Source organism: Microcaecilia unicolor, chromosome 4 (assembly GCF_901765095.1).
Source record: "Microcaecilia unicolor chromosome 4, aMicUni1.1, whole genome shotgun sequence".
In the NCBI taxonomy this organism is placed as follows: Eukaryota; Metazoa; Chordata; class Amphibia; order Gymnophiona; family Siphonopidae; genus Microcaecilia; species Microcaecilia unicolor.
Window position 1 is genome coordinate 244063252 of NC_044034.1, and position 24683 is coordinate 244087934.

The 24683-nt window shown below is 40.9% G+C and overlaps 1 protein-coding gene across 1 annotated transcript in view; it reads left to right on the forward strand.

Annotated features, from left to right (window-relative positions):
- The window catches only part of UGGT2 (UDP-glucose glycoprotein glucosyltransferase 2), a 281123-nt gene that overhangs the window by 225914 nt on the left and 30526 nt on the right, over nt 1-24683 (forward strand). The window contains 5 exon segments of the mRNA XM_030201370.1: nt 2069-2167; nt 8653-8737; nt 14581-14763; nt 19653-19813; nt 22824-22938. Coding sequence (XP_030057230.1) covers nt 2069-2167; nt 8653-8737; nt 14581-14763; nt 19653-19813; nt 22824-22938 — 643 coding nt within the window.

The following is a 24683-nucleotide window of genomic DNA, read 5'->3' on the forward strand; positions in this document are numbered from 1 at the left end:
AGCAACAACCAGGATGATAGAATTCTTTTTCTATCAGTGTGACAAGATTGATTTGCTAATAAAGATATCTCTGTTGAGATCAGCAGCATGAATTCAGTGTATTGTTCAGATCTCATTTGCACCTTTAAATTATCATTGCTAATCACATTTGAAAAGTGAATTAACAGCTAAATGAATTTTCTTATTTTAGATGGATTAGCTGGCAGCTATTTGTTCCTGGTGTACTGGTTATAAATTTGTTCCTCTACACATTATTTATTTTTCTTATATAAATCTAAACTTGGTCTGAATTTGTTGCTTTAGAAAGTTAAGTATCCTCCCTTTTCCCTCATCCCTTGCCTCCCAGCTCTTTCCCCATATTTTGACAGAAAAAAAGAGAAATATGAGGCCCTGTTTACTAAGCCACGCTGTAGGTGCTCAAATGTTTTAGCGCACACTAAAAATTAGTGAACACTAATTATAGAGACATCCATAGGAATATAATGGGTGTCTGTCGTTAGCACGTGCTAAAACGTTTGCGAGCCTCAGGTCCCATGGTCTACTTAAAGCAGCAATATTAATAAATCAAATTGTTGCTTCATTTATTCCTACTTTTTAGTTCTTAACGTTATTAGTTCTTATGAATATGTCCTAGATTGCTCATCAAACAATTGTTGTTGGGGCAGGGCTGACGTAAGGGGGAGGGTGCAAACAGGGAAATTGCCTTGGGACCCCGGGCCACAGGGAACACCAGTCCCTGTCTGAAGCTGAAGAAGACACAGCCTCGCCAGTGGGCTTTGGAAATCCCTTCCTTAATTTCTGCCCTAGACACAGCATGTTTAGCACTGGCCCTGTGTTGGGGGAGTCAGTTTATCAAAACAAGATGGTGTCCATCTTTCGTTTCGATAATACGGTAAGGGATGCCTAAATCATGAAATTTAGGTTGACCTTAGAGATGGTTGTCCTTAGGTTGTTGAGCCCCCCCCAAAACCCACTACCATAGCCTTAGGGATGAAGGGGGGCACCACATGTGGGTACAGTGGGTTTCTGGTGGGTTTTGGAGGGCTCACATTTACCACCACAAGTGTAACAGGTAGGGGGGGATGGGCCTGGGTCCACCTACCTGAAGTACACTGCACCCACTACAACTGCTCCAGGTACCTGCATACTGCTGAGATGGACCCGAGTATGGCATTTGAGGCTGGCATAGAGGCTGGCCAAAAAAGTATTTTTAAAGATTTTTTTTGAGGGTGGAAGGGGGTTAGTGACCACTGGGGGAGTAAGGGGAGGTGATCCCCAATTCCCTCCGGTGGTCATCTGGTCAGTTAAGGCACCTTTTTGATGCTTGGTCGTGAAAAAAAAATAGACCAAGTAAAGTCGCGCAAGTGTTCGTCAGGGACGCCCTGTCGAATTTGTGTTGGAAGATGGGCGCCCTTCTCTTTTGAAAATTCACCTGATGGTGACCATTTCACTAAGCTGCACTAAAAAGTGGCCAGTGCAGTTGTCACTCCAGCCACTTTTAGCACAGCAGTAAAATGATCTCTTGTTCATAATTTTCTTTAATGGCCACACACTAATTTCTCAATTAGCACATGGCCATTACCGCGGGAGCCCTTATCAACACCTATTTTGTAGGCGGTAAGGGCTCCCACGCTAACCATGTGGCAATGTGCCTGTGTTACCTGATTAGCACAGGGCATGCCTACTCTCCGCCCATAGTCACACCTCCCGCGCTGAAAAAAAAATATATATTTTGTTAAGCACGGGATTAGCGTTTGCTGATGGGCACTTTACCACAGGATGCCTCAGAGTATCCTGTGGCAGTGCTTTTTGCCATGCTAGTGCCTACCACGGCTTAGTAAAAGGGCCTCATAGTAAACTATGTCAGAAAAGGACCAATTAGTCTATCCTGTCTGCTCTGCTAAAAGGCGGGCATATTTATATTTTGAGGAATCTTATTAGCGCACCTGATGTATAAACATTGCTTCAGAGTGTGAGCCTTTTAGAAGAGAAGTGACTAGTTTAACTTGCTTTTACTTAGATAAACAATTTTGTGCATTTAAAATATATTTTGTTTTGTTTTTCACAGCTTTACAGGTGGAGGCCAAACAGAAGAAAAAGAGAAGAAGAAGGACGTTCTGAACATTTTCTCTGTTGCTTCAGGTCATTTATATGAACGCTTTTTACGGTAAATATGGCACATAATTAGTATAATTAGTCTTGTGAAAGAAATGATTGAGGCTGATTTTTTTTTATTAAAATGTTTGAGAGAATTTTTCTATTGCTGAGAAAATTTGATTATTTAGACTGTTAGCTTCACAAAACGAGTCTTACGTTTAGGGAATCCCCTCGTCTCCCAGGTGATGAGCTGGTGTATTTGATTAAGCCAATGCCAATAGGCAGGAGGTTGTGCCGAAGTCCAGGACTGTAAAATGCACTTTCTCACCAAAAGACACAGTTTACAAAAAAGTAAAGTATGTTCCTTATCTTTACCCCAAAAGATCTAGGTTAATCTAATAACAATTGAGCTAGGATCCCCTCAATGCGTTCCCCATGCAGAGCAGACAGATAAGTAATCACCCACCTCCAAAAGCAGTGAACTGCAGTGCATTCCCGATAAGAGTTATCTACTGACTGACATTTAGAACAAATAGGTGAGGGCACCCTGTGAGCGCGGAACATCTGTAACTTAGTGTAATTGGCCTGAAGGAGCACCCGAAAATAACACTCCCTATAGCCTGCATTAGTGGTCAGCCTTGGAATGTCTCTGAGATTAGAAAGTAAATTCCACCAACCTAAATTCTCTCCCAAACCTTGTTCCCATTTTTGTACTAGTAAAGAAAAATCTTTTTTTCAATTCACATAATGTTTTATGCACCCCCGAGATGGACTACGTAAACTGAAATTCCATTAAAAAATGATCTCAGCCTCTGGCCCATATGAAGACCCAGATCAAAACAAAACCAAATTAAATAAGGGTGGGGGAGGAAAATACATTTTCCCTGACTTCTAAAGCTGTTTGGCAGATGAACGAGCTTTCTGGATATTTTTCCACCCCTCAAAATGAATATTTTACAATTCCCTACCAGATGACCATCTACATTTGCAGTTGTACCTGGCAAGCTCCTATCAATTTCTTCCCAAAGAAGTGTAAAGGAAAATGCATTGCCACCTGTAGCCAGCAGAGTTGCTGATGCTGTGTGTGGCAATTTTGTTCTCCCCACTTCCATTTAACTGTTGCCGTTTTATATAGTAAGATAGATATGTGTGAAATAACTTGTACTGCTTGAATAAGTCCTTTTTACCATCGTGGTAAAAATCCTGCATTAGCTTCCTAACACAAGTGTGGTTTGGATCTGGGCATGATATGGGCAGGTGTAGGAGTGGCCGACTGGCAGCTAGCGCATGGGTTGTCATGATTGTCGTAGCACTGATTGCTTGTGAATCTCTCCTAGTCCAGCCTCAACCCCCAATCCTTTTCTCCCTCCTGAGAGAAGCCAAGGGGAAGAAACACAGTAGACAAGAGGTTGTAGTTAGTATATACAGAAGCTTCTGGGAGAAAGTCTCGGGCCACACTTAATTGCAGTGAGCTCACCCAAGACTGTCTTAACTCCCTCGAGTCTTCTGCTCTTTTTATTAAGAAAGCATTAACAGATTAATCGACAATAGGCTTATATCACAAATCATGGGACACAAACTCTGAAAAATCATTGGCTAGGTTATTATCTGCTTACACTATATAATATTCTGCTTACCATCAGCAAGTTAAAGAGGGTTCAAGACAAAGTTCAACAGCCATGAACCATTCCGGTAAAGAAAGGTTATAATACAAAAGAACACCTTTGCAGCTAGCATACATTATTTCATACTGCACCTGTGCGCTCAGACATGCAGACTAAGAGCATACATCACTTTCAGGGGTTCTTGTACTAAGTGGCAGTAAGCCCAAAGTGAGCTTACCGCTCGCTAATCTGGAACTACCACTGGGCTACCGCAACTAAATCCCTGGGTCTGACATACTGAGATAAGTAAAATTTAAAATCTAAAAATCACTAAAATTGAATAGAAAATTATAAAATCGGGTGAGCCAGTGAGGAAGTTGGTGCTAAATACATTGCCATTCTTTTGGTTTGAGCAATGAGCACTGCTGAGGTCACTAAAAAGGAAAAAATGAATAAAGGTGTGAATGTTTCCGGGATGGATTAAATTGGATCTATATAGTTTGCTGCACTGATTCTCGTGGGAAGATTGTGTTAGTTGATGCATTGTGGGATTCGAGTGGAAGTTGGTTGAATAAATTGCTATCGAAAAAATGGTGGCCAGATCTGACATAAATAAGTTGAATAACAAAGGGGAGAGTTGAGACCCCAGAGGGACTCCACACAAAGGTCTCTGGGGTCATCGTTGATGATAAGTTGAAACCCTTGCTCAATGTGCAGCGGCGGCTAAGAAAGCAAATAGAATATTAGGAATTATTAGGAAAGGAATGGAAAACCAAAATGATGTTATAAAGCCTTTGTATCACTCCATGGTGTGACTGCACCTCGAATACTGTGGCAAGTTCTGGTCACCACATCTCAAAAAAGATATAGTGGAATTAGAAAAGGTACAGAGAACGGTGACGAAAATTATAAAGGGGATGGGACGACTTCCCTATGAGGAAAGGCTAAAGCAGATAGGGCTCTTCGACTTGGAGAAGAGACAGCTGAGGAGAGATATGATAGAGGTTTATAAAATACTGAGTGGAGTAGAACTGGTAGATGTGAATCACTTGTTTACTCTTTCCAAAAATACTAGGACTAGGGGGCACGCAACGAATTAGAGAAAATATTTCTTCATTCAACGAGTAATTAAACTCTTGAATTTGTTGCCAGAGAATGTGATAAAAGCAGTTACCTTAGCAGGGTTTAAAAATAGTTTGGATAATTTCCTAAAAGGCCGTAATCCATTATTAAGATGGACTTGGGAAAATCTACTGCATATTCTAAATCTGTTTTGTTGTTCTGGGATATTGCCAGGTACTTGTGACCTGGATGGGCCACTGTTCAAAACAGGATACTGGGCTTGATGTACTTTCGGTCTGTCCTGGTATGGCAGTGCTTATGTTCTTAATGCCTAAGGATAAAGTTTTGAGGGATTTTAATTTTTGCTCAGTTAGAACACTGTTATCAGTTAAGTTAAAACAACACATTCCTTCAAATTCTTCACAACCATGGTTAGCTCTAAGAAGCAAGTAATTACCAGGCGATTTTGGATGACAGCCTGCTCAAACTATAGGTTTCTTGCGTTAAAACTGTAATAAGAGTTGATAGTATCAGGTAAAGCACACACCAAATTTGTTGATACAAGATGTACATAAACCTGGTACTCCAACTAAAGAAGCTTCTGTTTTTGAGCACAGGTGCACATTGTAACATACTGCATTTTTCTTATACATTCAAATATATTTTAAGGTTTCAATCCTGTCAAGAGCTTACTGCACCTAAGAAAAGAATTCAACAACTCTTCAGTTCTAGAAATAACTGCTGTCCACATGCTCTCCTAAAAAAGCTTCAGTGGATTATTTTGAACTTCTTCAGGCTGTGTTCACAAGTAGAGGTGTCGGAGTCTGGGTTGACCATGCTAGAATTTCTTATGTTCTCATGTTCAGCATTCCACTTCTTAATCCAGAAATTTTCACCTCTGGATGAGGAAAGTGGTTGAGGTCCAGTCATGAGGCAGTATCTGTTTCAGTAGCCACAGCTCCCATATCTCAACAGCAGGTGGTATCTTCTTCTCTGCACTTTTGCACTTCAGCTAGGCAGTAAGAACAGGGAGAGATAGACTTGAAGTGAGCACAAAATATAGAACAGACATAAGATTCAAGACAGGATGAATACACAATTTGTTTAGAATTACAATTCAGTAACACATATGTCTTTCATCTGACCTATCACTCTTTCCTAACCCTACCCAAACTTAATAATAATTTTAATAACACAAACAGAACAATACTTAATAAGTGCTAAAGAAAAGAATAAACTTCTAAAACTATAATGGGAACGTCCTCAAATGCAAGAAAAACCAAACAAGCTGTAAAGCTTTAAGGTTCAGTCTCATAAAATTGTGCTGCAATTGTAGGCCAGTGATCCTGATGGCAGATGAGCCCACAAGAATTATTTGGTTCCTCAAGGAGGTCCTGATATTGTAGATCATACAGATTCATGGTGGTCCTCAGTACTTATTTATGGGCTTTCTTTGCCTTTTGCATAAGGTTTCAGTGAAGACTTGTGCTGTGGCATCTTTCATGTAGTCTGGCCTCCTTTGGAAAAACTGTGAATGGAAGGCTTCAACAAATATTAAAAGAAGGGTCTGCAAAACTGCATTAGTTCAAAACAGTAAAATTAAAGTATAGACTTCTGCTCCAACCCCTCTCAAAGAGACAACACAAAAGAGGGATCCAGATTCGAACAGATTACTAAGGGGAGGAAAAGAAAATATGACATCAGTTTCTTTATGATAGTAAATTTGTCGCAAACAGCCATAAGCAGATACTTAAGCCCCTCTTTGGCCAGAGGCAATTCATTGTAATCAATCTGTAGGTACAGGAACAGCCACCAAGGTTTGGGGAGCTGTGCAAGAGTTGATCTGTAAATTTGTCTTTTCGTTCCATGAATGACCAGATTGGACCACTGCTTCAGTATGTTCAGGACACTGTGGATGATACCAAATATACAGTCAAAAGATAAAGCATTACCCACATTTCTTCTGCAGTGGGCATTAAGTATAGCTGCACCATTGGATGTGTTGTAGCATAATGTGCTGTCATGAGAGGTCAGCAGCCGGCGCCTCCCCCCTCCCCCATCATAGCCCTAAACCCCCTGATCACATCGGTGACACCTTTGTTCACAGTCCAATTCTTGTTGACACAACACCACCACCCCTTCAATGAACCCTGCCACTACAATAGAGAAACCCAACCCTTCCAAACGCAACAAATCCCCTTCCTTCCTTCCTTCCTTCCTTCCCTCCCCCCCCCCCCCCCCCCCCCCCCCCCGCAGGACTTGGGGGTCAGCATTGATAGAGCAGTTTTCCCTAATGACAGCAATCCTCCACTGTTACCCAGATTGGTGCTGTTGGCCCATAGTTGTAGACTCGTGGTACTACCGATATGGGTCATTCTTCCCTACACTAGTACCTCGAAACTACCTGGTGCCGTTTAGAATTCAGGCACCAAGCCAGACTTCAACAGAAGAGAATAGCCCCATCAGTGCTGACCCCCAAGTAAGTCCTGGGGGAGGGGAGGATTGAGCTTGGGAGGAGGGGAGGTTATGTCAGGGCAGCAGGGTTTATTGAAGGGACATGGTTGTGTCAGCACTGTGATCAGGGGTTCATGAGGTGTTGGGACTCTGATTGGAGTTTCGGGGGTGTCGGGGGCTTCTACTTGAGGAAGGGTAGGATCGGGCAGAGGCACATGGGGGGAAGGGTATGTTGCCTAGGTAATTAGCTATTTATTTCATCTGGCACGCTCGTGTTATATACGCTGCCTGATTGCAACAGGTGCTCCCTCACTATTAGGCAGTGCTTGCAGCGTGGTGCCCATCCAGTGTTAACTGGGTACCCTGCTCAATAAATGCAGGGCACATCCCCTGCAGTTACCTTAAAAGCTTTGCACTTTTCACATGTTAATTTTTGCTTTAAACGTCTGGATAATTGCAGAACTTACTGCACTGTAGGAAAAGGGCCCCTACACCACCAGTCCCAAATGCCAGCTGTAGGTTTCAGTCACTGGTAGAATAATGCTGCTTATCCAAAACAGTATTAATCATCCTTCTTTCTATTCCCTCATTTAGGTAGATTAGCATTCAAAATCTATGGTTTGGTACATATCAAGTACCACTCCCATTCAGTGTTTAACTATAAAGTTCAAAATAATCAAAATACCTATCAATAGTAGTTTGCCTATTAGCCCCCATTTGGCCTTTATGGATGATAAAAGCTGTGAATAAAGGGTGTCTCCCTAGGGCAGAGCCAAGATTGTGCTGAAAGTAGTCAGGATTATCCAGAAGCAAGGATAGACTGCTCCATGAATTAGGAACTTTTTGATGTTGAACTGCTCAGATTTGTATGATTCTCTTGTAATAAAAGAGACTAGAATTGACTTCTTTGAAACCTTCCTGACTGAAAATCATTGGGCCCTGTTTACTAAGATGTGCTAGAGGTGCATTAGCATTTTCAGCGTACGCTAACCAGTAGCGTGCACTGTGTAGGCGCCCCACAATATTCCTCTGGGTTCCTACACAGCGTGGCTAATTTTGTGCACGTGCTAAAAATGCTAGCGCACCTTAGTAAAGAGCCCTTTATCTGTTGTCTGACCTAGGACAGTTGAAGCACCTAAGACTGCTGAAATTTTGCATCACAATGTATTGAAGTGCTTAGTTTATAAGGTAAAAGAAAAAAGTATTTATATCCCTTTAATGACCATGATTACTCAATGACAGAGTAAACCCTGGTTTAAGAGATATATTTTAATTAGGAAAAACAATCCCATTACTTGAGGTGCCATATGCTAAAGAAGGTATCCACACTATGTCCAGTTAGCAGACACCTCAAGTAAACGGATGTGATATTAGTTTATATAATTTGTAGAGATATAAAATAGGCTGCTATTAATTAAAACAATTTTTTTCATAGAATTATGATGCTTTCAGTTCTTCGTAACACCAAAACACCAGTGAAATTTTGGTTTCTGAAAAACTATCTTTCCCCAACTTTTAAGGTAAGATTCACAGTGATTTTCCAGTGTTTTATAAATTGTAAAATATTAAAATAGGTAATTCCTTCTACATGGCTTGTTTTGTCATCAGCTTTGACATTTTAATTTTATTAGTCTGAGAATACTTTTCAATATCTTGAATGCATTGGCTTTGGGGTTTGTTTGTTTGTTTGTTTGTTTGTTTGTTTGTTTGTTTGTTTTGGGGGGGGTGCTCCAGTGGGAAGAGGAGGTGGCATGTTGTGTTTATTGGACTAGCAGTTTGCTCCGGCTTTTGTGGACTTCCAGCCCAATCACACTGGGCAACAGTGATATCAACCTTCATTTGAAATTATCCAGGGCAATTCCCCTATTTATAACCAGTGCTCTTTTTTTTTCCTAGGAAAAAAAGGTGCCTATATTCATATAGGGCCAAGGTTAGAAGATAGGTGACTATCCATGGCTGTGCCCTCCCCCCTCCCCCCAAAGTTGCCACGTCCCTGTTACCAGCGGCAGAGCATATAAAAGGCCCATATACCACGAAAAGTGAGAACTTTGGCAAATGTTGAGTTCTGTGAAACTTTTTCCTTTCTTTTTTTGAAGACTCACAGGAAGTAACAGTAATTTATAGTAGTATTTTGGACCTGGAAAATAGTGCTGACCCTCTCTACTGGACCATCAAGATATTAAATATAAACACATATTCTGCATCCATAGAATTCTTCCTCACATAACAGTGGGTGCAGAATAGCACTAGGACATTTCCCAATAGAACTCGTCATACAAAATTATGTTTCTGGTGTCATCTCAATAACGGCAACATAAACCCTCTCCAGTACCTGGCATCTTGTGAAGTAATATAAAAATCTACGAATGTCACTAAGGAGTTATAGAACAAATTTACTGTTTCAAAACAGCACCAACTTCCAAAACTCACCCAAGGACATACTTAAGAAAAGGAGCACCCCAAATATTACAGTGAGACCTAGAACGTGAATATTTCTATTGAGGAAATTGAACAAGCTGGATTAATACGGATCTCTACTTAGACACTCAGTTCTAACATAACACTTGAATTTGGTCATATATTCACAGCACAGCACCTCTTCAAATACAGGGTATGTAACCACAAACTAAAAGTACTAATACAGACAAAAATTAAACTGAATCCCCAAAAGCCAGACTATGCATACAGTGCAACACTAGAGAAATGTAAATAGATACATTTCCTCCTGTACTGTGGAAATGATAAAGAAGACAGATGTAAATTCTTAAAACTGACATATTCCAATCACTAACCTGGAAATAAAATTGTTTTCTACCTTTGTATGGTCTGGTGATTTTATTTTCTAATCACTTAGCCCTGGTCTCTGGTTCTGCTTTCCTCTGTCTAACTCAGTTTTCAGGGCCTCCTGTCCATTTGTTGTTTTTTTTTTTGTCTCTTCTCTTCTTCACTTCCTGCCCTACATCCATTTTTGGTACTGATCTTTCACATTCAGCTTGCTTCCATTTTTCTGCTTCCTTCTCACCTTCCAGTCTTCAAGCTCCCCCTTTTTTATTGCATATATATCTAGTGTTGCATCTCCTTCCCCCATCTTCATATCCATCATCTCCATTCTTTTTTCTTCTCCTCCTTCCCATGCCCAATATCTGCCCTTTCTCTCTTCCCTTACCCCTCCATCCCCGCATATTTAGAATCTGCCCCTCTTTCTCGCACACTTGAACCAGCTTTGCCCTAACTGTCCTTTTTCTCACTGCCGCCACCACCATAAAAGAAAAGAATAGCACAGGGCCTTGGAGCCTGTAATCATGCTCAACCTGAGCTTCTTAAGGCCCCACCTCCAATGCATAGCTCCTGTGTTGGAGGGAGTGGGACTAGCTGACAGTAAGAGGTAAGTATAATTCTCCCCTCAAGCTCATCAAAGCTTGGGTCCAAAGAAGAAGTTATCCAGCTTGAAGAAGGTGGAGTTTTCTTGAATATATCCCCATTCTGAAATAGAATACATGTATATTTTAAAAGACTGCTCAAACCATGCCCAGAAAAGATCGCCTTGAAATTTATGAATGCTCTGCAAGTAGCACCTTTTCTAAAATAGCTACATATCCATACATGCCAACTTATACATGGAAATTTACCACTTACATCTGTAAATGGTATGTGTCTTCTCTAAAATCTTGTATCGTGTATCCAGTACAAATGAAGAGTAAAGCAATTTGTTTGAATATTTTCTGTATCTCTGCCATACCTACTTCTCTGTGCACTGTTGAACTGCATGGAATGACTCTCCACATACATGTTGAAGCTGTTTAAAACATGCGACTCTTCTCACTCTCTCCATATTGCAAGACTGGACCCACAGCATTGCAAAATCAAGTTTCCTTCCATGGAAAGTGTATTCCTTATATTTTGAATTAATCCTTTATCATAGATTTGTGCTGTGATTTACAGTATATTGCTATTTTACCCCAAGTTTCTCTTCTCCGGGCAAAAGGGTCTGCCACCAGTAGCACATGTGCCATACACAGCTCTTCAAAGACCTGAATACAATTTCATCATGACCACCAGCACATACTTTCATGGTCTGAAGAGAAATAATCATATTCAGCAAGCCATGCTGATACAACAGGAGAAATAGTACATAGCATGATAGCCTTAGCCCATTCTGACCAGAGGAAGGGTCTTCAACAAATGCAAAACAGAGGGGAAGGAGACAGAATCGTTGACTTCTGTGGGCCCAAGGGGAAGAAGTCCGTGTGTTTGGACAGTGTCATAAATTGCCTTCTGGCTGGAGAGAGGGCAGACAGTAATTAGCTTGACTCTTCAGCCCGATGCATAAACTGCTTACCACAATTGGGAATAAGATGACCTAGCGGAGTCAGGAATTGATGGTAAATGGCAGCTAATGGTGGCTTCAGAATATGTGGGACCATCAACAGTGGAATCAGCCTGTACAGCTGAAATTACTAGTGAAGTTGCAGCACCAGTACAGAGGGCGCTTGATACAACGCCACAGCATATCTTTGATAAATTGGCAGAGTAAGCACGGGAATGGAGAAGTTTACCTCAGACTACAGTGACTGTATGCAGCAAAACAGGGCCTTAGAGGAGGCAGAACTAGCAGCGGCTGACCAATGACGAGCTGCAGACCTGAGCCACACAGCTTGAGGAAAAGGTCAATGACCTAGAGACAATAGGTCCTGGAGAAGCAATCGCTGGAATCGCTGAAAGAACCAGAGCTGTGGGGTATTTTTTTGTTCTTGTTGTTTTTAGAGATGTGGCTCAAGGACAATTTGCAGCTCCGGAACACTGTGGGAGCTATTCGCATTGAGCGAGCCCATATGGTAGGGTCATAAGAATAGCCATACTGGGTCAGACCAATGGTCAGTCTAGCCCAGTATCCTGTTTCCAACAGTGGACAATCCAGGTCACAAATACCTGCCAGAAACCCAAATAATAGCAACATTCCATTCTGCCAACCCCAGGGCAAGCAATGGCTTCCCCATGACTGTCTCAATAGCAGACTATTAACTTTTCCTCCGGGAACTTGTCCAGACCGTTTTAAACCCAGATACGCTAACCGCTGTTGTTGCATCCTCTGACAAAGAGCTCCAGAGCTTAGCTATTCGTTGAGTGAAAAAATATTTCCTTCCATTTGTTTTAAACATATTTCCATGTAACTTCTTTGAAAGTCCCCTAGTCTTTGTACGTTTTGAAAAAGTAAAAAATCGATTCACTTCTACTCATTCTACACCACTCAGGATTTTGTAGACCTCAATCATATTTCCTCTCAGTCTTCTCTTTTCCAAGCTAAAGAGCCCTAACCTCTTTAGCCTTTCCTCATATGAGAGGAGTTCCATCCCCTTTATCACTTTGGTTGCTCTTCTTTGAACCTTTTCTAATTCTGCTTTGTTTTTTTGAGATATAGCCACCAGAACTGAACACAATACTTAAGGTGAGGTCACAACATGGAGCAATACAGAGGCATTATATTCCCGGTCTTATTTACCATCTCTTTCCTAATAATTCCTAATATCCTGTTTGCTTTTTTGGCCATTGCCATACACTGGACAGAAGAGTCCAGTGTATTGTCCACAACAACAGATTATTTTCTTGGGTGCTGACCCCCAAGGTGGACCCTAGCATCACGTAACTATTATTTGGACTATTCTTGCCAATGTTCATCACTTTGCATTTGTCCACATCAAATTTAATCTGCCATTTGGATTCCCAGTCTTCCAATTTCCAATTTTCGGTGAATAGTAGTAGGAACAGTCCACAAGTGGTTATTTTGAAGTTATTGAAATTTATGAACAAAGTGGAAATATTTCAGTGGAAGTCTGATGTATGAAGATTAAAGGATTCTATGTTTTCAGGATTACTTCTCCAAAGTAACCATGCTGCACAAGGCATTTACCCCATCATGTATGCACTTGTTTCAGCAAAGTTCAGTTTTCTCTTCAATGCCCAGTAAAATTGTGGATACAGCATGAAGGGACGCACCAATTTTTTCACTGATGTGGGTAAAGCAACAATTTGTGAACCAACGCTGAGATATGGAGAACGGAGGGAGCAAATCAGAGACATACAGAGAGGTTCTTTCAGCTCAGTGGGACCGATAAGGAGAGTGGATTGTAAAGACGAGACACTGTAGACATTCAACTAGATTTGACAGGCTAAGCAGGGAAAGATATACTAATAAGTATAATGAAAAAGGAACTGGTCACTCTGCATTCCAGTTTGTTATTAGGACCTTCTTTGGATGTTTCCTTAACTGGACATAAGAACAAAAGGGGAGGAATAACACTAAATGTTAAAAGGTAAAGCTGGTAAGGGGAGAGAGGACAAATAGCTGACAGGTTCCCTCATTCTCGGGGTGTGGTACAGTATGATGTCCGGGATGCATTGACCTCACCACTTCCACTCTATTCTACCTCCAATGAGGGGGAGGGGACTGTTGCTTTAAAGCTTTTATACTGTGAAGGGGAGGAAATAGGGAGAGGAGAAAATAGATTGTGGAGTATTGTTGAGTGCCGTAGTGTCTCAATATCATTGCAATTTACTGAAGGAGAGGGGAAGATGGTAATGGGGAGAGGGAGGAGAGACGGGTACCTTTTGGTATTGATGTAATAGTTTGCATGCACTAATGTTAATGGAGAAAAAGGGAGCTTTGGAGTTCCCAAAATGGAGGAAGTGGTTCCTTGTGATATTAGAGAATTATAAGCATTTGGTGACACCAAAAGCAAGAAACCTGGTCCTACGTCCACTAAGATAAGCTTTTATCTATGAGATAGAAGGTTAAGGAGGTGGGGGGGGGGATGGAAAGATACTTGTGGTTGGGTGGATAGCTCAAAGTGAAGAGGACTGCCATTGAGAGGAGGGAAGAAGGCAGAAGATGGGAGGGTTATTTGGGAGGGAGAGGAGAGGAAACCACTATTGATTGGATTAAGGAGGGCATAAGAGTCAAGCCCCCTCTGTAGGATTGAGGGGAGGGGTGTGGTAGGAAGGGTTAATATCAAGAAAGGGGGAGAGGGGAATAAAAACAAAGAAAACTGTAAAGAAGATATATTACTGTTAAATGGACTGATATTTTTGTATATTTTATGATGGTGATGTTTATGATTATATTTGTTAATAAAACAGGCTTATCTAAAAGGGGTTTGGAAAATGAATCAGGATCACCAGAACTTTTGTTAACCAACAGAATTTTTTTTTGAAGGGGGGGGGGGTAAAATACATCATTAATGTGGTGCTCTATGCTTTTAGTTTTATAGCAACATTACTGTTTTCTAGGAAGAAAAAAGTTGATTGTAGAAGAAACATGAAACAGCATGTTCAGTGGTAATTTATTCTAATTTTCTTCCATATCTAGGAGTTCATTCCTGATATGGCAAAGGAATATGGATTCCAATATGAGCTGGTGCAATACAGATGGCCTCGTTGGCTTCATCAGCAGACTGAAAAGCAAAGAATTATCTGGGGTTACAAAATTCTTTTCTTGGATGTTCTCTTTCCTCTTGCGGTTGATAAAATAATCTTTGTGGATGCTGACCAGGTAATCCTCAACTTTTACTTTGAACTGATTAATAAATACTTGTCTCAAATAATGTGTAGCAGTCACCTTTGTCTCAGTACCTTAATATCATTGCCTATCCAGCTATTGCTATACAGCTATTGCTATACAGGAGCATATTTTGAAGTGTCTGTATTATTTTAAAGTGCTTCCTTCCTTATCTGATCAGTCGAGTACACAGGAAATAACATTTACGTTGAATGTCAGGGAAAATCTATTTCGTTATCACCCCTGTAGTGAAAGAAAGTGACTGTACTATGAGAATCTTGTGTTAAAAAAGAAAAGGTAAAAATTAGCTTTATCTACTGTAGAACAGTACAGTACCAATGTATACCCCAGAAACCCCTCAAATTTATACAGAACAAGAGAAGGAGGGAGAGGGTCTACCTATTTATTTATAAAGATTTATATAGTACTCCCCCCCCCCCCCCACACCACCAAAAAAAAACTGTGTTCAAAGTGATTTATAGTAAAAGTTCCACAATACACTTAGACTGATAATACAAAACCCACAACTGCAACCTTTATAATAAAGGGAATTACACTGCTTTTAGTTTTTCAGAAGGACAGTCTGCAAACTTTTTCAAGAAGCTTATTCCAAAGTTCCAGGGCAGCTATGGCTAAGCCCTGGATCACCTCCAGGCTTTGCAGATCAACCTTTGTTGTGCTAATTATACAACCCTGAACAGATCTTAAGAGTCATAATAGAGTATGCCAAGTGAGTACCTTGGTCAAATAACATGGTTATTCAATTTTTAGGAGCCAGGAATATTGGCTAACAGGGCATAATTAGCACCTAATACCAATTTTTGCAGCAGTATTCTGGATTATCAGTAACATCTTCACAGCTTTAGCTGGGAGGCCTCATAGAGCCCTTCACAATAATCCAGAGCACAATACCAACAGCTACACCACCAACCATAATGCAGATTGCTCCATAAATGATTTTAATTGAGGTATCTATGTAAGCACAGAGCGCTTATAATAATTTACAGTTCTCTGTGCTTACATAGATACCTCTTTCTGTCCCCCTTCCTCATGCAGCTTTTGCTTCTTCTTTCTGCCTCCTCCATGCAGTTTCTGCTTCTTCTGTCTCTGTCCCTTTCCTCATGAACCTTCTGCTTCTTCTGTGTACCCCTTCCCTTGCTCCCTCCTTCCTGTCTTTCTGGTTCGTTGGCGGTGGCGGCAGCAGCAGCGGTAAAAGAAATAAGCCATGTGGGTTCATCTCCCTGCATGTGACACTGCTAGTTCTGTCTGCCCCACCTGCCCCTTCAACACAAGAAATTTACAGTGGGGCTAGCAGAACTAGTAGAGTTGTGCGCAGTTTATTACTTTTCTGCTACCAGCATCAGCGAAACAGAAAGACACATGATGTAGCAGCAGTCGATAGTGGGAGAGTGGAGAAGGCTGTAGTTGACTATGCTAGGCCATTGGCTTACGACACTGAACAAGATTTTTACAGCCTAATTGAGGCTGCGACCCACAGTTTGGGTACCACTGCAGTAGACATTTATTCACAATGAGGGCCATAATCGAACGGGGCCAGCCATCTATAAGGGCGACCATCTCTAACGCCGGCCTCGTCAAAGGCGTACCCGACTGTATTATCGAAACAAGATGGCCGGTCATCTTTCGTTTTGATAATACGGTTGGGGCCGGCCAAATCTCTTAGAGATCGCCGGCGTTACAGATGGCCGTCTTTGGTTTTCGCCGATAATGGAAACTAATGGCGACCATCTCAAACCCGGCCAAATCCAAGGCATTTGGTTGTGGGAGGAGCCAGCATTTGTAGTGCACTGGTCCCCCCTCACATGCCTGGACACCAACTGGGCACCCTAGGGGGCACTGCAGTTGACTTCACAAAATGATCCCAGGTATATAGCGCCCTTACCTTTTGTGCTGAGCCCCCCAAATCCCCCCAAAACCCACTACCTACAACTGTACACCACTACCACAGCCCTTAGGGATGAAGGGGGGCACCTGCATGTGGGTACAGTGGGTTTTGTGGGGGGTTTTGAAGGCTCCCATTTACCAGCACAAGTGTAACAGGTAGGGGGGGATGGGCCTGGGTCCACCTGCCTGAAGTGCACTGCACCCCTTAAAACTGCTCCAGGGACCTGCATACTGCTGTGATGGAGCTGGGTATGACATTTGAGGCTGGCATAGAGGCTGGCAAAAAATGTTTTTTATTTTTTAGGTGGGAGGGGGGTTGGTGACCACTGGGGGAGTAAGGGGAGGTGATCCCCCATTCCCTCCGGTGGTCATCTGGTTAGTTGGGGCACCTTTTTGAGGCTTGGTCATGAACAAAAAGGGACCAAGTAAAGTCGGCCAAATGCTCGTCAGGGCCGGCTTTCTTTTTTTCCATTATCGGCCGAAGCCGGCCATCTCTTAACCACGCCCCCATCCCGCCTTCGGTACACTGCCGACACGCCCCCTTGCACTTTCGCCGGCTCCGCAACGGAAAGCAGTTGAAGCCAGCCAAAATCGGCTTTCGATTATACTGATTTGGCCGGCTTTAGGAGAAGGCCGGCCATCTCCCGATTTGTGTCGGAAGATGGCCGGCCTTCTCGTTCAAAAATAAGCAGGAATGTTAGCTACTGACTCAGAAAGTTCACCTTTCGTAGCTTAAGTACTGACATGGAACATGTATTAATGGGCTTGGTGAATTATTTAAACTACAGATCACTTTTTCCATCTGTCTTCACTTAACTAACAAAAATTGGTTCCAATTGGGATAGAAGATAATGAACTTTTGTGGTCTGAAAGCTGGCTAAAATCAAAAAAATGAGCAGGACTGAATGGTCAGTTATCCACATGGGAAAAGGTGAGTAGTCGAATGCCTCAATAGCCAGTACTGGGACCTGTACTATTCAACATATTCATAAATAATCTGGAAATAAGAGTGACAAAGTGATCAAATTTGTGGAATTTGCAGAAAGGCCATGTGTGAAACTAAGAATGGGCATCTAACTGGCAGATGAAATTTAAGGTGGATAAGGGCAAAGTGAGGCACATAGGGAAAAATAATAAAAACTACAAAGGTGCTGGGTTCTGAGTTAGGAGTCATTCCCACCTCCCTCCTCAGGAGGGCATTCAGGCTTTGATCACCCTCTCTCTGAAAAAGAATTTCCTGACATTACTCATAAGTCTACTGTCCCGCAGCCTCAGTTCATGTCCTCTAGTTTTACCATTTCCTCTTCTCTGGAAAAGATTTGTTTGTATAGTAATACTTTTCAAGTATTTAAACATCTGAATCATATGTCCCGTTACCCTCCTTTCCTCTTGGGTATACAAATTCAGGTCTTCCAGTCTCTTCTTGTACATCTTTTGGCGCAAACCTCATACCATTTTTGTCACCTTCCTCTGGACCACTTCTAGTCTTTTTACATCCATAGCAAGATACGCCCTCCAAAACTGAACACAATACTCCAGGTGGAAGCCTCACTAATGACTTGTACAAGAGCATCAGCATCTCCTTTCTTCTGCTGGTTACGTCTCTCTGTGCAGCCTAGTATCCTTCTGACTAGGACCACCACCTTGTAACACTGGCAGTGTGCCCTCTGTCATGCAGAGATAATGCTGCATGGCAGGGGGCACAGAGAAAAAAAGAGTGCGTGGGTGTCAGCCTTGGAGGGTTTGAGACAAGGAATGAAACTGAGGGCCTGGATGTATCCATTTGAGGTAAGTTGTGGTAAGAGTACAGAAAAAAAGCATATATGAATGAGAGGATGGGTCTGGGAAGTTCAGTCTGAAGAACAAGGGGAAGAGAGGGAATGAGCCTAGAAAAGACCAGAATGAGATGTGCCTCAGGTTGTGTGATGAGGGGGATGAGCTGGGTAGGAGTGACTGAGTCTGGGTACTGGGGGGTCATGAGCCTTAGGTTGGAGGGCGAGGGTAAAGGAAGGGATAAAAAAGTTGAGAGGAGACAGAATTAAACGAAAAGAAAGGAGAAGGGAACATATACTCCAAATTCACTCGGTTACACACTTGTCCACACATAGCACATGCAAACACTGACCCCACCTACACACTTGTAGACTTCCCTCAGTCATTCAAAAATCACCCAGCATCCAGCCAAATATACACACTTCCCTACCTAATCCACTCAGTCACACACACACACACCTGGCACTCACATATTAGAGACCTCAGCTATATACTTGTAAGTACCTTCTCATTTTTCCCTCCCCTCACCCAAAGCCTTCACCTAAAAAGGGGAAGGCTAACCAATCAATGGCTCAGAGGCTGTGTTGTTCGCAGGTCTAAGAAACTGACTCCTGTTTATAAGCTTATGTGTCGGGTATTTTACTGAATCTTTAATAAACACAATGAATATCCTTATTTGAGTAGTAATTGCATTTATTGAGGTCACATGAATTTTCAATGCCTAAAATGGGGTCACATCGGAAAAAAGTTTAGAAGCACTGGTCTACTGGCTGTATGCCAGTATCATTGAAAAAAGCTGGTGTACAACCAAAGAAACTTGAAGTATAAAGAAGCAGAATGCAGACCTGTCAGATCTAAATAGTTACTGACTAGTTTCCTCTTTACCATTTCTTGTAAAGTCTTTGTGAAGGTACTACTAGATCAGCTTCAGGACTACATTGACCACAAAGGTGTTTTGGATATGCACCAGTTTGGATTCCCCAAGAAACACAGATTGAAACTCTATTCTTATCCAACTTTGATACTATCTACCATTTTTTGATGAGAAAGCTTATATGTACATAAAAAATAACAACATATACTACAAAAAGACAAAAATAGTTCGATGCATACCAACTTTAACATAGCTAGTTCAGATTAATGATTTAAAGAACCAAATACAATAAAATCTTACAGATGTGTATCTTCCTTTTTCCTCCATTTAGATTGTGAGAGCTGACCTAAAAGAGCTTCGGGACTTGAATCTAGCTGGCGCTCCTTATGGTTACACTCCTTTCTGTGACAGCCGTAAAGACATGGATGGATACCGTTTCTGGAAATCAGGGTATTGGGCATCACATTTAGGTCATAGGAAGTACCATATCAGGTAAAATAATGAAAGTAAATTTAAAGTACAGTTTCTTTAATCTAACCATTTCATAATACTTGTCAGATCCCATTAATTTAGAAACCACTGTTGGTATTGTTGGAAAATTGATAGCAATAAATTGACGAGGACTTCTCCAAAACTCACTCAGCCCATCAGCTGTGGTTTTGAGAAAAATAGGTAGTGGCTTTTGGAGTGAGTGAGTGAGTTTTGCATAGAGTATTCAACACAAAGTCATTAAAATACACTGGCCTTAGTGAAGTTTGGCACAGGAATGAGTTACAGTAAATGAATCTTGCCTTGAGGAATGAAATTAATCTCATAACTCAAAACATGGACTGAGTAGGCTTTGGGAAAGTATTCTTCAATTGTTTCCACTTGAACAACAAAGGATTAACTGCCATCTTTGCAACTTATTAACTCTAAAGAGGAGAGAGAATATTCCTTGCAATTGTAACATAACATTTTTAGTGGCCTATAACAGTGGTCTGCAGTTACAATGCTTCCGAAATAAATGTAATGAAACTTTGCTAATTATAAATCATTGAGAAACAAATTGGTGCTTAAACCTGTTGCTTTGCCTCTGGTTTTCAAGATATGCTACTTGGTCAGAATATACAACCCTTGACTTACAAATGACGGAGGAAAAGTGAGAAAGGGAAGAGATCTCGGTTGAAACTGGAAATAACTAAAATACATATTTTTAAAAATTTATTTATTGCATTTGTACCCCACATTATCCCAAACAGGTTTGGGTTCAACGTGGCTTACATCAAACTTTTAAAGCAATTTACAATAAGAGAACTATAGCAAAAATACAAAATAATCATAGGTAGAAATATCCCAGCAGTAAGATGACTCATTTTGAAAAAAATCGACTAAAAGAATAATAATCGCCAACAGTAGCAAGGAATTCACTAAATAAAAATGCTTTCAACAATTTACAAAATTTCAAGTAGTCAGTAACATATCTGAGTGATTTTGTTAGGGAATTCCATTTCCTAGTAGCCTGGTATGTGAAGCTTGCATCACAAATAGATTTGTAATGAAGATTTTTACAACATGAAAAATAGAGAAGATAGTGTCTTGACGTCAGATGAGCATTACGTAAAGGTAATTCTCTAACAAGTATTGCATATAGTCAAAAGACCATATAAAATTTGATACACATAATTTAAAGGTAACTCTTGCATTTATTGGACACCAGTGCAATTTGATTAAAAGAGGAGCTGACTTGGAGAATCGAAGGGCTTTACATAAAAGACGAGCCACAATATTCTGACCTATTTGAAGTTTTTTGGTAAAAGAGACTTTTAGGCCTGAGTAAGGAGGAGTGGCCTAGTGGTTAGGGTGGCGGACTTTGGTCCTGGGGAACTGAGGAACTGAGTTCGATTCCCACCTCAGGCACAGGCAGCTCCTTGTGACTCTGGGCAAGTCACTTAACCCTCCATTGCCCCATGTAAGCCGCATTGAGCCTGCCATGAGTGGGAAAGCACGGGGTACAAATGTAACAAAAAAAAAAAACAGCATTATAGTAATCAAATTTGGATAGCACTAAAGATTGAATTAAAGAATGAAAAAGCGAATTAGAAAAGAAAGGCCTCAGTCTATTCAATCTCCACAGACAATTACAGAGACTAGAAATCACCACAGAAACCAGAAGTTCAAATGATAGGTATTGTCAATAGTTATTCCCAAGATTTTCATGGTGGTATAAAAAGGCTGTCATAAATGTGAGTGTGTAATGTTGCACTTTAGCATGTAACCAATAGTATTCTATAAGAGAAACATATAAGCATGGGACCCTTTCATGCTCTGCCCACATATAGGCTAACCCCTTGCAGTTGTGCGCTATATAGGTTGTGTGCTAATTTTGCGGAATATCGCTTTACACCTAATCAGCACATTCATGCACGAATATAACTTTCATGTGCATAAATGCTAGTAATCTATAATCTTAGCGCACCAGTGATGCTTACATTTGGGCACTAAGGTTATAGAACGAGGGGAATAATGTAATGAGTTAGGTGTTCAGGTCCACATAAATGAAAATTTTCTCTTGCTGATTGCATAAATGTAGGATCTTTAAAGAATGAGCAGGGCCATGGCAGGAAACATAACATAATGAATATAGTACTCTATTTATATCTCCACTATCTTGTAAGAAGGAATATATTCAAATATAGTCATATCTTAATCAATGGAGAAAAAAGGCCTCAAAGTGCCAAGGTCTTTAGTAATCCCTTTCGGCACTAAACCAATCCCGTTCGCCGATTCCTCGGTCTTAAGAGGATTTGATATTTATCATAGGCAAAAACATCCTTGATGTCATGTGGGTATGCAGTGCTAAACAGATGTGTTGGGCGTCTAATCTTAGTTCTCTTAGATCTCGCCCCTCCCAGAAACCATCATCTGCATACGGCTTGTCTCATGTACTGATCAATCAAAATAGACTTAACTTATGTTATATTCTCAAATGGAATCCACGGGTGCCTCATCCAGGAAACATAACATAAGCAATCAATGCTGATTTCCAGCGCCTACTTCGCGATGAAGAAATAGCATGCATAAATTTAGATTTTAGACATTCAAGTTTGACAAATTTTCAGCCCAAAATTTAGAAGCCTAAATAGAGTTGAAAATTTGCCGGACTTTAGTCACACAGAGGAGTGTAGGTCTGGCGCTTATCTTCCTTTCAAAATCAATCTCTGTGTAATTACAAATAATACTATATTTGTATTCTGTTATATAGACTTTGTACTCCCTTTTGTTAAATTGCAACTTGTGCAGATTTTCTTTTCAAATAATGAAAATGAGCTAAAATTGAAAGAAGTAGGTCTTTGTGAAATTCGTTTGTTTTACTTGAATGTCAAGGTTAAAGGTTTTTTTTTTTTTTTTGGGGGGGGGGGGAGTTTAAGTGGTCACATCTAACTGTTTTTTCTAATGGTGCTGAAAATTTCTTCAAGGTTTGTGTTACAGTTAAGAGCTTTTTGATTGTTTCCTCTTTCAGTGCTCTCTATGTTGTGGATCTAAAGAAGTTCAGAAAGATTGCTGCAGGGGACAGGCTTAGAGGCCAGTATCAAGCTCTCAGTCAGGATCCAAACAGTCTCTCTAACCTCGATCAGGTATGTAGGAGATTCAGTGTTTGCCAAGAATTTTTTTCCAATATATAGAATTTACACTATTTCTCCACTGTCAGCTTTATGTAAATGGACTATACAAGTAACACAGAGGCAACTGCAACAATTATAGCTACTGATAGACAAACAGCCATAGAAGCTTACTGAGAAACCCCCACTGAAGACCCCAGCGTTTCTTGAATTAGTGATGCCCAGGCCTACATATGGATTTGACTAAAGTGGGGGCTACTCTTTGGACTCCTAATCCAGGATGCGCTTAAATGAGCAAAGCTATATATGGAACAAATAGTCCTAGTCTTCAGGTTGGTCAGGCAGTTGCCATCACCCAAGCGTTCAAGAAACCCAACACATAGACTGCTGAAAACTAATTGAGACAACCAAAACAGGGGAAGAAGTCTATAGCAACATATAAGCAGACTTAACGATGAACCATCAGTGTTTTTTGTTTTTAACTTTGTCTTTTCATAACTGAGCCATCAGTGTTATGTAAGGTGAAGCAGCTCTTTAGGCCCATCTTTTGAATAGGCCATAATGTCTTTTTGCATGAACCCAGGAATACATTGAGAATATAGATGAGAGAATGTTAGGACATGACCCTAATGGGGCTTGAACATGAGTTGGACTGACATGAGTTCTAGAAAATGAGACCAGGTAGTAACCTGTAGCAAGCAGAGGCCATAGAAATAAAGACTGTGCCAGAGATCCCTTAAGGCCACACCTGTAGGCCCTTCTTTAAAACACTAATTTCTGCATCTGTTAAGTTTCTGTGTTGTTATACTCTGCCTCTCCCCCTCACTTTCCCTCTCCTGGGGCAAAGCCCTCTCTGATAACTGGTACTTGTGCTGTATAGATGGGTCCTTATCTCATTTTTGTTCCATATTTTGTCTAAAAAAAAAGTCCTTGAAGGGGCTGGAATCAGGGTGTGGGGTGGGGACTGTACAAGGGTGATATGAACAAACCTGAATCGCTACGGACCCTTTTCCTATTTCGTTTTCTATGTGATCATCTTACATCACCCTTGGGTTGGTCCCATTTTGATGGTTTATAGGAATGTTTTGGCTTTGCTTTTGCCTACTGATATATGCTGCCTTTCCTGTAATCTAACTTAACCCTCTTGAATTTGTCTCTTTTAATCTTCCTAAGGTCACGTCTGATGTTGTCCAGACATTTATTAAAATGTTCGAGTACAACCTCAAAATCACTAAGAAATCAATTCTCTCATTGTATTCAATTTTCAGTGTATCGCGCTTCTTTTTAGAGTCTCAGCCAGTAAAATCATAAGATCCATCAGACATTTATTTAAAATGGTGCACCATTGATCTAAAAACATTTGATTAAGAATATTTTCGGTTCTTTTAAAATCCTAAGACCACTTGGGATTCTCTTCGCTTGGCAGTAGTCAATGATGGTCGTGTAGTGCAGTTCATTTCTTTTGATGATCTTTTTCAACACAGAGTTCGAACCATTGGTCCACAGTTGTTTCCTGCACCAAGTCATCCTCATGGGAAGCTGGTGGATTTTGCAGTAGCCTCTGGAGACAGTTCTCTGAAAAGCTTAAGCACATTATCCCAAAGTTGGAAAAAAAAAAACATATGGGTCTTTCGGGTAGTCCATATTCAGAACGATGGAAAAGGAAAAGACCTCGCATAGAGACTAAAGAACAGAATAGTGAGGAAATGTAGTCCAAAACAAAAATGGCAAAGAACCTTATGTCCTTAAAAAGGAACTTC